Below are 14,688 nucleotides of genomic sequence, written 5' to 3'. Positions count from 1 at the left end.
TCATGGGCCCGAACAGATGGGCCAAAATAAAACTGCTTTGGGTCACTTTGGAAGTATGCGATTTAAATGCTGCATGCATCCTAAGAGGCTGGAAGTCGCGCCTAAGCCATGCTCCAGTCCTAAGGACTGGAATGCAACTTTGGTGCAGCTTCTGGCCTCTTAAGATGTGTGTTTTATTTAAACAGCATACCTCCAAAGTGACCCAAAGCAGCTTTATTTGGGCTCGTCTGTTCGGGCTCGTGAAGTTGTGGATCAGGACACTGGCAATAGTTCCCAATGTGCATTGGTATATGAAGTGCATCAATCCCATTATGCATCAGCCCTGTTGCACAATGATCACGCCAAATGTGCACATCCTCATATTCTTTCTTCTTATCTTCTTATTTATTCTCATTCCCTTGCACAGGCTTCCAGGTTTTCCTCAGCAGAAAAAGTGGATAGCATTCTCACCTTTTTATTGAAAAGTCCAATTATTTCTCATGGTTGCTTTCGACATGAAGACTTGGATTGTCACCAACAGACTGGTGTGTACACTATCTTGCTTTTTGTACTGATTGGTTACCAAGACAGACCATAAGTTGACAATTCATCATCTATTCAAAGTGGTGGTCCCAGCACCAGTGCTAGACCTGAATCCACTGGCTTTGTGGGGGGGGGGGATCCAGTTGGAGTTGATGGGCTCAAATATGCTAGTCCCTGGCACAATGGGGGGAAAAATAACAGTTCCCCACATCATTCTAATGGTGAATCTATTATCTTAAATACTGCTCTTTATGCAAAATAAATAAATAAATAAATAATGATTATACCAAGTTCCATACCAAATGGAAGAAAACCCACAGTTGGGTGGCAGAAGAGCCAAAGTTTGGTGATAGGTCCCACATTCACATGACAATGTTTAAATATCAACTTTGTTCCAAAGTTGGTCCATAAATGTGCTGTTTTGAGGAATTTTTTTTAAAAAATACAGAAATCCAAAATGCCCCCCCCACACACACACACACCAGAAAGTACCTGAAATAGCTAATGGATTATCTCCATTACTGGGGTCTTTCTTTTGGGTATAACAGATAGCACACCAGACTGGTCAGAGATCAAACATGTGAATTTGTACAGCATGAGAGACAGAGAAAAGGGTACACTCTACTCTGTATAAAGCACACTATAATATACAAAGCATACTATACTACGTATATAGCATATCTATATGCTATATAGAATATAGTATATATTATAGTATAGTTTCTACAGTAGATAGTGTATCTTCGAATGAGTTACGAAAGTGATGATCAGTGCACAAACCTAGCTTCTAAATAGACTGGAAAACTTTTCCCTTTTAGGATTTTTTACTATGCCCACTTTACTCTGATTTTATTTATATTATATTATATTCTGAAGAGGTTGGCTAGGTGTCCCTGTGGGATCAGCACATCAGTCTCCCATGGAAGAGATGGGCCACTTAGGTTGCCATGAAGTGGTAGTATGTGCCCCAGCCCAAACCCTGGAAAGACTACTTTTAGGAGTTTATCAGACAAGGGAAATTGGAAGTATAATCCAATGACAATCTGAACTCAATCATGGGGTTTAACGTTATTGCATGATAGACTACCACACACAATTTCGGGCAATGGGAAGTCAGTCCAAACACAATCATGGGGTTTCACGTTATTTCGTGAGAGGTGATCACATGCAATTTCGGCCAATGGCAAGCTATTTTCTGGCAATGGGAAGTCAGTTCGAATGCAATTCGAATTCATGTAAATTCGCTGAACTAGCGAATTCATGTGAATGTGTTCTGGCTCCACTTTCTTTTCATTCGAAATTAAGAGAAATTCCTCCCATGTGATAAACTCCTTAGACTTTAACTCCTAGAATCCCCTAGCCACTACTGGGCTCCTGCAAGCAATCCCTTGCTGTTTAGAAGATTCTAGGAGTTGTTGTCCAAAAATCTATCTTTTCTAAACTCTTACTACCCAGATCATCTGGATTATAAAGGACTCCCGCAACCAAATGCTTTATACATTGGTGAGCTATGTTTCTGTTGTGATAACTGCTGCGCATGCATTCTCATTCTGTGTGCTGATACTGAAGATGAAGGTTTACAAGGTCAAGAGTAGTAATTATCTGTAATTACAGTGGGCTCTGAATAAGGGGTGGTAGTGGAATAAAGGCTGTCCATTCAGTACATGATAGTAGCAAGAAAATGTGCATCCCCTTAATAAGTAAAATACATGTGTTGGTTCTGAGTTGACAAAGATTGGAGATTTTTTGAGAGCTGAAAAATCTTGTGCCATAGCTAGAAAAATCCTTACATAATTGGATACTGAAATGATACAGTGAAGACTGCTACTTATTCAGAGATATAGCAGGGTTAGTCTGGAAGATCAGTATGCACAGAGATCTTGTAGCACCTTTGAGAATAACTGAACAAAAAAGCTGTAGCATGAGCTTTTATATACTTGGAATGAAAAAAAGCCTATAAAAACTCATACTGCAACTTCTTTCACTATGGAATAAAGCAAAAATGACAAGTAATTGCATGAATGATTATCACATGCAATTGCGCAAATAAAGTGATACTGGAAATGCATTGTTGCTGAAATCCCAAAAGCAAAAATATGTGTGTTAATGCTTCTTTGTGACCCATTTTAATGGCAGGTTTTATGCTGCATCGTGTGAAATCATTTCGCATAATTATGCAATTTTTCTGGGATATTCACAGGATAAACTCCCAATCTCCTTCGTGTGATAAACTTGTAAATTAATCAAGGGTGCTGTCAGGGCTACTACATCCACGCTGCAGATTTAATGCAGTTTGATACCTCTTCACTGCCATTGCTCAATGTTTTGAAATATTTCACCTTCTCTGTCACACAGCATTTGTGCAACAACGGACTATAAATTCCAAGATTCCATAGGATTGATCCATGACTGTTAAAGTGGTGTCAAGCTGCATTAACTCTGCAGTTGGAAACAGCTAATATCCCTCTGTACCTATTTTTTACATATCATTGGCAGTATCCACCCAGATTTATGTATAAGCAGAGTTTCAGACTGCCATTTCCATATGTCTCAGCCAGCATGGCCATTGAACAAGGTTTAACGATGTAGTCAATCACCATTTTGTCAGCCCAATCTTTTTTCACTGAAAGCAATGGAACCTAAATCTGTTTAATACCCCCTGGGTTGCCCTTGCTTAGTTTTTTCCCCATGTAGGGCTTGTTTGTAGGCTTAAGGTACATCAGTGCCCCCATCAAATAATCCAATGGAACTGTATTTCTCTTCATGGAATATCTTCTACATTTCTTTTGATAAATGGAAATTTTTGGTGCATGAATTATTTGCATATGAGGCAGATTGGGTAACACAAGAGGTTCTTATGTAATTGGACATTATTCCCAGAACAAAAATTTTTACATAGGGTTCAGCTAACTGCCATGAAGCTATTTGTCCAGTGACACAATAAAAATGAGGGCAATGTTTCTTTTCTCAACCCAATATGATGGATTAAGACTGGCCCAAGGAGTTTTACTGCCCAAAGCCAACAATTAAATGGTGCCCCTTCACATTCCACATAGAGAAATTGACCAGACTGGCAACTGAATCCTATTTCAGTGCTGGCTGCATTTGAGGAGCATAGAAAAAGCTGTGTGCTACACATGCAGCTCAGTTTTTCTCCAGTTTTTGCTTTTCAATTTTTCCTCTTGGTGTCTCAGTCTGGCTTCTGAGTTTTCCCAGATGGTCACACTTCCTTTTCCATTATACTACTGCTTGGTGGTTTCCTGTCTTTTGTATGCTTCTTTCTCCCCATCTGAAAAGGTGAGATGCCTTTCCTGGGACTTAATTTCTGGCAGTATGTTCTTTTAAGTTAAAGCACTTACATGTTTTTGGTCCCATCTTTTTGACTTTTAAGTGGAATATGGCCCTCAAAACTTTTCTGAAATTGAATTTGGACCTCAGGCTGAAATATGATCTCCACCTTGGCTCTGTATTCTTATATTTAACTGTGGAAGTCAAGAGTAGGGTTCTATGAGGGTTAGAAATGGGGCCAGTGCCCTTGATTGTTTCCCTCCATGCATCCAACCTTCAACATTGTTACATTCATCATTCATTGTTTCTTCCAAAGCTTGTGAATGGATTTAGTTGTTCTCTATTTTTAATAAGAGGTCATAATGTCTTTAATATGTCTCATACTTGGGTTTTTCCTATATGTAGGGAACCAACTGCTTTATTGCACTGAATGTCATGTCAGGATCCCAACTTGGTTTAGGAATACAGCTTAAACATTAGAAGCAAAAGTTAACACCTCTTGCTTCACAAATCCATCCACGATACTGTGGTTTCACTGTGCAGTTATTGCATTTGAAAAGGTGTCTTCCTAATGATGCTTAGAAAGAAGTCTGCATTTTCCTCATCACATTGCTCTAGCTGCTAAGCACGAGGGCCGTATAACAAATAATTGATTTCAAGTCACCTCACTTCACAAGCTTCCCAAATGGCAAATAAATGGGACAGTGTAAGTTCTTGACCTGCTATTTTGCAATTGTGCTTAACAACCTCCTGCCTAAATTTGCAAATTACAGCAATCTTAAATGGTCTGAATGCTTAACAAACCAATACTCTTCACACATTTTAACTGCAGTTATAATTCTGTGCCATGGAAAAAGCCATTATATATCCAATTACTACAGGAGATCCCCTCTAGAAATTTTGTGTTAAACTAGGCAGCTAAGGACAAACATGTTTTTATAACAAATGTCTACCAGGTTTGTTTATAATGTAGAATTGTTTTTCAATTATTATTATTATTATTATTATTATTATTATTACAAATGGTAGGATCCCCCATTACATATCACCCATATTAACTTCCAGTCCTCTTCCCTGTACAAGATGCCATCTATAAAGAACTAATTGCTAATTGTGGAAAGGAGTGCTGCTAACTCTGTTAAATGAAAGATAATATGGAATGACTGGGGAACCAGTTTGAATGCTAGGTGTGGCTTGGCTTTTTCCTGCTGAAGAGTTTTTTAATGGGAGTGTATTGGGATGGAAAAGAATTTCATTCAATTCCTTAGTCTCAACAGATGCAGCCTTTCCATACATCCCAAGACTCATGTCAAGAAGAAATTTGTCTCACCTCAAAAATTCACATGAAAGGCTTACAGAGAGTTTAGGGAAAACAAAGCATGTACAAAGCAATGCATACAAGTTGAAATGCAAGTAGTTACAGATGCACACAGTTGAAAATAGACACATGAGCATGCTTTTGCCAACAAGAGAAAAATTAGGAAAAATGCATAATTAAAGGAATACAGTCAGAAAATGCATTAAAATGTAATTAATTTTTCAAGTCTCACAAACTGGTGCAAAACAAGAATGATAAGAAAATGAAGGTAAGATCTGGTAAAACATAATGGAACAGAGACATCCCTAGCAGTATTGTCACACCTGGAAAAAATTTAGTAGGATGTCTCGACCTGAATCCGCATTAAGAAAAAGAAAAAGGACTGTTTCTACAAGGGCCCCTCAGGTTTATTCCAGATCACCACTTTGACTGTTCCATCTTTGTTTTGCAATAAGTACATCTCTAGTCTTTCCTTCTTGTGGGGATATAAGAAAATGCTATATGCCTTCAAGTCATTTTCAACTTACAGTGTCCCTAAGTTGAACCAATTACAAAATTTTCCTGGCAAGATTTGTTCAGAATTGGTTTGCCTTTTGCCTTCCTCTGAGGCTGAAAAAATGTAATTTGCCCAATGTCAGCCAGTCAGTTTCCATGGCCAAGCAAGGATTCAGACCCTGGTCTCCAGAGTTGCAGTCCGATACTCAAACCACTGCCCTAGGCTGGCTTTCATCATATAAGGCTACCCATATTTATATGCCAGTTGTTCTCCAGTGACTCTCCATTTGAATTAAATCCCATCATCACAACACTTCTGGCTATGGGTTTAGACTGAACAAGGACCTGGTGATGCAGTGGTTAAATGCTGGTACTGCAGCCACTCACTCACAATTGCAAGGTCGTGAGTTCAATACCAGCCAGGGGCTTCCAGGTTGACTCAGCCTGGCATCCTTCAGAGGTTGCTAAAACAATTATACAGCTTGTTGGGGTCAATTAGCTTACATTGTAAATGGTTTAGGAAGTGCTGAAGTGCACTGATAAGCGGTAAAGAAATGTCCTTCTATTGCTATATTGCTAAAGCTGTATACCAGCATGCTCTCAGTGTAGTAGTAGGAAACCCAGACTTGTAAAAAGGATGTGTTTCCTCATGTATATTTGCTTTTTTCTGTGATACAGACTTGCACTTGGAAGAGCTTCCTTCACTTCTCCACTGTGCAGCAAAATTTGGGCTAAAGAATCTTGCTACTCTTCTTGTTCAATGTCCTGAGGGAATTCCAGCTTGCAGAATGACCAACATATATGGAGAAAATCCAGCACAGCTTGCTGAAAAACATGGCCATAGGGAGATTCAGAAGATCATTAAAGAATTGTCAGTAAGTAACTACGTACACTAGGGGTGGCTTCAGAGTGAAATAGAGTGCAGAAAGATGCTGCGATACTGGTCATAAACCTTCAGAGATGTGTAAGACTGACTGCCTGTCAGTCAGCTGGCCTATTAGTTGCCTCTAGGGTTTCAAAGCAATACTTTCTGCTTAGTGTAAGGTTAGTTCTGTTCAAATCAGATATTTTGGTGAAAGTTTGGTTGTGTGAGTGTGCTGTGATGAGAAATTGCATATTAATATGTGAGGTGTGCCAAGAAGCCATGATCTCTCTTTAAACATATGCAAATAGAGTGGAATTTGTGAATATATCCCAATTCAGGCATTGATCTTTCCAACCTCCCTTTGATATTCCTTTGTTCCAGAACATATACTGAGGGGTCATCTATTCTGTGTCTTGGCAGAGTGAAGCATTCTGCCACTGGTTTTGAGGTACTGCCATTTCGAACATTGATTTGATCGTGTCACATTGCCATCTGTTCTCTTGCACAGAGACTGTACTGCATAGAGTGCAGAAGGGGACATTGCAGGCAGAGGATCACATATCCTAACACTGGAAAATGAGCAATGCACCTGTGTAGTTGTGGGTGACATTATTAGGGCCTGTAACAGTATGGTCAGAATGCGTGTATGAACAAAGTGGCATTTAGATTTGTACCATGGGTCCAAAACACACTGCAGAAATAATCCAATTTGAGCCTGCTTTAACTGCCTTGTATCAATGCTAGGGAACTCTTTGAACTGTAGTTCTGTGAGCGATTTTGCCTTGTCTGTCAGAGAGCTCTGGTGATACAATAAACTAAAATTCCCAGGATTCCCTAGCACTGAGCCAGGGCAGTTAAAGCAGACTCAAACTGGATTATTTCTGCACACGCTGCTCCTGGGAACAACAGGAGCTGCTCTAATGGCGGTATGGCCACATGCACACATCACAATTGAAGTTTAGGACCATAGTCTTGTCCCTGTACTTCAAGCCATATTATGTGTCCTTTTGTTTTGAGCAGTTGTCCATAATCTTGTTTATCATCAGCCTGTGAGAAGACAGTGTTGTTCTTCAGAACTGGTGATAACTTGTTGATGATTGTTTTGAACAGTGTAAGCTGTAACAATGAATGGTTTTGTCATTTTCTGATTTCAGACTTGTTCCTGGTTTTACTCTTGCCTTGTTAAACTTGTTTTTCCACCCCATTGGGTGGATATTGTAGTTTGCAAAAGGCCTGCTATAAATCCATAAGTTTTGAGTACCTGTCTTGTGGTTCTAAGCAAACATGGTTGTATTGGAGAGCTTGACTATAAACAATAGATTTGATGGTGTCTTCTAGGTGGAAGCTGGAAGCATGTAGGTATACATAGTGATCCAAGGCATTTAAAATAAAATGCTTACTTGTCTGTTAAAAAGGATCTAAAAAAATCACAACTCAGCCATCAGCAACTGATATAGCAGAATAAACTGCACATCAAGAAGTAGTACTCATGGGTCAAAATATCACACAATATCATTAGTGCCCTAATTATACTTTTAAATAGCAGTAACTTCCAAGTTTCCTTTAAAGATGTGAGGACACCTGTCCAGTTTCAAGATGCCACAAAATCCTTGATTTTCCAAAAGCAAATTCATTGTTACAGAACTTGCAGATAAGTTCCTAGACAGGCAACAGTTTGCAGTTTGCAGAAAAAAATGATAATGTTGACTCATGCATATGCAATATGCCATGTGCAATGTAGTGTATATGCCATATGCAAGAAAGCTTTAGTTTTGCCATAATGTACATATGCTTTTGGAATGTGGAAAACAAACAATGGTAAATAACAATAATGTGATTCTTATAATTGTTACTGGAATCTGCTTTGCAATAACTGAATGTTGTTTTTGTATATTAATGATGTAGTTCTATAGATGTCATCATTATGTGCCTTCAAGTTAACCTTGACTTATGTTGATCCTATCATAGGGTTTTCTTGACAAGAATTATTTAGGAGAGGTTTGCCATTACCTTCCTCTGAGAGAGAGGGAGAGAGTGACCTGCTCAGGGTCACCCATTGGGTTTTCATGGCTGAGCAGGGATTCAAACCCTGGCCTCCTTATTTCAAACCACTTTGGGTCCTTTCTTCTCAAATGTACACCCCGGGTGCATCTACACTAGAATAGACATAATAGAGTGTTGCACCACATTAAGTGCTGTAGCTCACTCAGTCTTATTGTTGTCGGGAAACCCTCTCCATGTCTTCTTGCCCAGCCAAGGAAAAAGATCTTGATCATTTTGGGGGATTTTGTTAGAACACTATCAAATCCTGCGATTTTGTAGTATTACTAGGTCTTTCACTTTCTCTTCCAAAGAGTGTTGGTGCCTCAGAAAACTACAAATCTTAGGATTCTGTGGTATGGAGCCATAGCACTTAAGGTGGTGTCAAACTGCATTACTTCTTCAGTATAAATGCACCTTCTATTAAGCAGAACGGGACTTATTCTCAGATTAGCATTTTTAGGATTGTGGTCTGTGTTGAACTTGCAATATCAGCATGGCATGTCTGAAAGACGTATGACAACAAAAACAAAAACATGGTTTTGCATCATGTTACATAATGACATTCTATAAAATACATTAGAATATTGCCGTTCATCTGAAAAGAAGAGGAAATAAATTAGTCTATTTAGCTTTAAATTAAACACTTTAAAGAACTGTTGATTTCACTGGCTAAGTGAAGCATCTGATTATATCTTTTCTATCAGAGCCCACAAAGTACCTTTGATAGACACAGACCATAAAATAGGCAGAAATGCCACAGTAGTACTGTTGTATCAGAAAAATCCATCTTCTTCTTAGCTTCTCATGAGCCAGAATGTACATATTCCTTTCTTAGTCACAGAAGGAGGAAAGAGAAGAACAGATTGCCCAGCATGTGTTCTTATTGTGGGAGTTCATCCAGGCTGGCCTCAGGCAGAGTAAGGCAAGAACTGTTTCTCCGCTGAAATGGTGCTGATAGGATCCAAGTACAAATAACAGAACTCTGCAGCTAGAGCAGAAGATGTAAAACAACAAGAAAGGTCACTAGAGTATTATATGTGTGAAAGAGTGTCATGCAGATGGTCCAAGGTATGATGTAGGTAAACTTTCTGCTGCTTGGATGTGACCATATACATATGGGGATGAAGAACATTCTTACTTCCTAAAACTGAGTTCAGAAATAATCCCATTAAAAGGCAGTTTGTAATATCTAACTTTTTGTCTGCCCATCTCATCTGCTGAAAATAAATGAAACTTAGGTTACCTGCTGGAACAGGAACTAATTACTATAGCTTTGGATGCTTGCCCATGGTTGGGGGGTTGGGGAGAGAATTGACAAAAAAACAAGTGCAAAACCAATCCTGAGGCCGATTTTTGAGAACTTGTTTTGCTTACAATGGAAAATTAAGTCTCGGCTGCTGCCACACTGCAGAATTAAAGCAGTTTGAAACCACTTTAGCTGTGACAGCTCTCTCCTATGAAATTCTGGAATTTGTAGATTGTTGTTACATCAGAGTGGTATGGCAGCAAAGGCTAAATAGAACACAAAACTACAAATCCCAGAATTCCATAGCAATTAGCCATCTCAGCAAATACTATGTCAAATTTCATTAACCAACATGTTTGTTTGGTTGGTTTTTTTTAAAATATGTGGCCTTTTTTCTTTCTTATGCTGAGGCAATGAGAGCTCTCTGTCCTTACAGTACCTTTCTGCAATGTTCATGTTGGATTGTCAACCAACTCATGGGAGGAGACCATGCGGGGGGGGGGGGGGATGGCCTGGCTGTGATTTTGACCTCTGGGGTGGTTGCCAGGATTTTGTGACTAAAAAGCAAAAATGCATGCTGTTGTCAGATATTCAGTAAAGCTGGATTTATTTACTCGTTGAATAAAAATTCAATAGCTGCATTTCGCAGACACACTTTAATAGGATAACCTGTGCCTGCATATTAAGGTTTACTTTTTAATAATAATAATAATAATAATAATAATCCCAATACTAAATATGAAATGAACATTCTCCATTTCAGAGAAGAAAGGTAAAGAAAAAGAGCAAAACTAGTCTTCTTAAGAAATTATTTCCTGACCACCATGACTTTACTACTGCAAATGGCTCAAACTTGTTCTCAGTGATGCCTAACTGGTCACCTTCCCCCTCCCTCAAAGCCATTTGTGAATATTAATATTCCATAATGTTACTATGGGACTTCTGGCAGGGGGTGAATATGCTATCAGCTACCAGCAACCATTTTGTTTGTATGTTTTGATCCCATGTACTTTCCAACAAACAACCCTCCATTGCATGCACCTGCAAATGAGGAGGCAAAACATCAGCCTGGCCTTGAACCTGAAGTCTCATTGTCCCTAATGGCAGTGCTAATGCGGACAACAGGAACTTCCCTAATGGTGGCGTGGCCATGTGCACACCCCACCACTGGGGACAATGGAACTTGACCATCTGCAGATTTTGGTATCCGGGGAGGAAGGGAATCCAGATCAGATCCCTCATGGATCCTACGTGAATTGTGATTAAGGATTGTGTATGATGTGGTATGGGAGTTGAAGTGACACCATGTTACCCCACCAGGTGACACCATCCCTAGTGACACCATTGTACATAGACCAAAGAAGCAGCATAGCAGTACATTAGTGCTAATGTTGTTGCTGTTGTTGTTGTTGTTTATTAATTAATTATATCCAGATATTGGAGCTTAAGTTTGCTAAGTACAAGTTCAAAATGGTACAAGTTCAAAACAATACAAAAACTTTAAAATGTAGATATAAGGCTAAAAGAAGTGATTAAACAGTTAAAAAGGTTAAAAACATTACACATTTAAAATAGTGAAATATATTTAAAACCATATAGTAACTTGACATCCAAATTGCATGGCATTTAAAAGCCCAGCCCTTGTCTGTTTGAGAAAGCCTGATAGTACAAAAATGTGTTCACCTGCTGACCTAAGGAAAGCAGGGATTGGGCCATCCCGACCTCTCTAGGAGAGACTTTCAGACCCTGAGAGCAGCCACCAAGAAGGACCTCTCCCTTACTCCCACCAAACAAGCCTGAGAGGATGGTGGGACAGAGAGAATGGCCTCTCCAGATGAACTTAGCACTCTAATGGGCTCATAAAGGGAGATACAGTCCTTCTAAACCTGGCTTTAAGGTCAAAACTAGCACATTTTCGCAGCACTGAAACTGATGCTCAGACTCACATACATAGATCTTTTGTCTTTTGAAGAACCTGGTGCTTAACTCACCTCCCACTTTCAAGCACACAAGCCCATGCAAATTCACTTGCTCCAGTTCCTGACTTATTGGAGTATCTCTGCTAACCATCCAGACACTGGGAGTTGCCTACCATAATATATAACAACACTTATCAGCCTGAATGCTTTGAAAGACAGTTAGAAAAAATCATCATGGATGGATCTACTAATGGTTGCTGATCGTGATAGCTATACCCTACCTTCAAGTATCCGAGGCAGAATGCCTCTGAATATTATGTGGTATGTATGGACTGTGAGTAAGAGGGTGGTATTGCACTCATGTCCTGCTGGTGGACCACCCACCTACTTCTAGGTCACCATTGTCCAAAGATAATGGTTTTGGTTTGATCTAGCAGAGCACTTGTTATGACAAACAGGCTTCAGTCAAAGCTCTAGCCTTCATGTTCAGCTTCAATTGGAAATTTCCAAACTCTCTTCAAAAACAGCCTCATAAAGAGTACATTTCAGCAATCTAGGACAGATATAAAAAAGTTGTGTATCAATCTGACACAGATAGCACATTCATAGTCTGGTATATCGACTTGGTTTGTAGCACTCGTATCCACCAAACATGAGTACCACTTTCTGCCTTACTGAGAAATATTTTACTTGCAGGTTTGTAATCAGATACTTAAAGTCATGTGTATGTGTGCCTGTGACTTCAAACTGGCCATCAGCATGACAACCTCATGGATATTATAAGTTTTATTTTTAGGTAAGGAATACTCAAAGTTGGTTTTACAATTCCTACCTCTGAAATATAGCCTTACAGCTCCTTTTTTGGTAGTCCCTTATGCAACTACTAACCAGAGATGACCCTGGTTAGCTTCCAAGATTAGATAGGGTCTGGTGTCTTTAGGGTATTTAGGCCAACTACATAAAACCATATTAGAACTGCAAATCCATTGAGATTATCAACCATTGAAATCTGGCTCACCAGGCACAGAAAAACAGTTGGTCTCTGTCACATTCATTCATTCATTAAAGATGGCAAAATGTTTATTTTTTTCATTATGTTAATATAACTGTTAGCAATATGACCCTCTTTCTATGTGGTCCTCAGCCAAATTGAACTATTCAGCTTAATATGATTTCCAGCAATTTCCCATTAGAATTTTAAAGCTTGTCTTCATACACAATGCAAATGTTTTGTAACCAGGGACTGTTTTAATATCACTGCTCAACTTTCTGAAATGGCTCAAAATACTCAGACCAAGTGATGCTAGCATTGTCCCAAGCTACAGTCATTGGGGCACCAGAAGGGTGAGTGTCCAAGCTCTAAACTCCATTTCCTCTTGGATCAAAATTGGAGTGGGAGAAGAAATCCTTTCTCACCAATTGTCTCAGCCTTCCACTCTGCCTAGAGCAGGGGTGAGCAAAGTGCAGCCCATGGACCTTATGTGGCCTGGGGTGTTTTGTTTTGTTTTTGCCCCAAAATATTCTCTATGGGTCTTGGGACATTTTTCACCATGTTTTGTGGTGGGAGCCTGTATCACTTCCATTTAAAAAAAGAAAAGAAGGCCTCTCCTGGGCCTAAAATGGCCCAGGAATAGTTAAAAACCAGGAGAAAATGCCCCCTGCACAACCTAGAGGATGTTGGGAGTAATTTGGAAATTTAAAAAATAGTTTTTGGAAGTGGAGAGTGCAGTGGGGATGAGACCCTCGAAGATCTGGAGGGGCTATTGTATCTGCCTAGCCTCCCATAGTTGCCCTCCTAGAGCCTTCTTTACCACTAAAATACACATTCTCAGTTCTCTTCTCTCTTATTCTTATGGAAGCAATTGCACCAGCAGCTCCCCTGCTCCCCAAAAAGGTAAAAGTGGAGGTTCACTCCATCCACCTGCCCCTACTCTGAATAAGAGACTAAAAAGAAATGGTAGTTCATGGTAATGAAATGAAAACGAAAATGAAATGAAAATTTATTTCTATACCGCTATTCCTATACAGATCACAGCAGTTTACAGTAGCTATAGTTGTTTCAAGTTGTTCCTTACACTTGCCATTAGGATGTCTTGCCATTTCCTTGGAAGAAGTATTGCACCTACAGACCATCATTCCTCATTCTACTGTTAGGAAGCCAGTTAAAAGATACAGGTAAAGGTTTTCTGTTGAAAAGATTGTCTAGTCGTGTCAACTGTAGGGGGCAGTTCTCATCTCTGTTACTAAGCCAAGGGACATCTCTGTTACTAAGCCAAAGACGACTCCATGGTCATGTGGCCAGCATGACTATACAGAACACTGTTACCTTCCCACCAAAGTGGTACCTATTTATCTAGGTTGGCAGAAGCTAGGACTAGTGATGGGAGCTCATTCTGTTCATGCAGTGCTTGGGTCTTGACCTGCCCACTTGCCAGTCTTGCAGTCGTGAGAGTCAGCATCTTGACCACTGAGCCACCATGTCCCACCATGTCAAGCCAGTTAACTTGACATTTATTATGACATTTGACATATGAATTCTTCCTTGTAGATGGAACTGGTTTTGTCTAGTATAAATGAACTGTTTGAACTCAGCCAATTTGGCAATACTCTACAGCTCACCAAATCTTTCCATAACTCATGGGGTTTATGTTTTACATTTTTTCCCACTACCAAGATATAGAAAACAAAAAAAGCTTCATTAAACTGGGGGTGAGATATTTTGACAATACCTTTCACCTCAGTTAGAAGAATTACATACAGCTTTGACCCACAGCACTTTTCTGCATTTATTTATTTATTTATTTATTTATTTATTTATTTATTTATTTTCCTGCCTTTTTCCTGGATGGAACTCAAGGTGGCTCACAACATAAATTAATAAAGGTGCATAAATTAAAACCTAGCAATAAAAAAGTTTTTAAAAAACAATTAAATAAGCAACCATATTAATAAATCGATAGTGATAACCACATTCAGCAGTAACTTTTATTTT

The 14,688-nt window shown here is 39.3% G+C and overlaps 1 protein-coding gene across 1 annotated transcript in view; it reads left to right on the top strand.

The window, feature by feature from the left end:
- BANK1 (B cell scaffold protein with ankyrin repeats 1) overlaps window positions 1-14,688 on the top strand; it is a 206,171-nt gene that overhangs the window by 54,388 nt on the left and 137,095 nt on the right. The window contains exons 6-7 of the mRNA XM_089527249.1: window positions 407-524; window positions 6,302-6,498. Coding sequence (XP_089383375.1) covers window positions 407-524; window positions 6,302-6,498 — 315 coding nt within the window. The remainder of the gene's footprint in view (window positions 1-406; window positions 525-6,301; window positions 6,499-14,688) is intronic.

This window comes from Sceloporus occidentalis, unplaced genomic scaffold, assembly GCF_023333645.1.
Source record: "Sceloporus occidentalis isolate IW3139 unplaced genomic scaffold, rSceOcc1.0.p SCAF_5, whole genome shotgun sequence".
In the NCBI taxonomy this organism is placed as follows: Eukaryota; Metazoa; Chordata; class Lepidosauria; order Squamata; family Phrynosomatidae; genus Sceloporus; species Sceloporus occidentalis.
The sequence above is the reverse complement of the archived record's forward strand: the minus strand, read 5'-3'. Positions and strand labels throughout refer to the sequence as shown.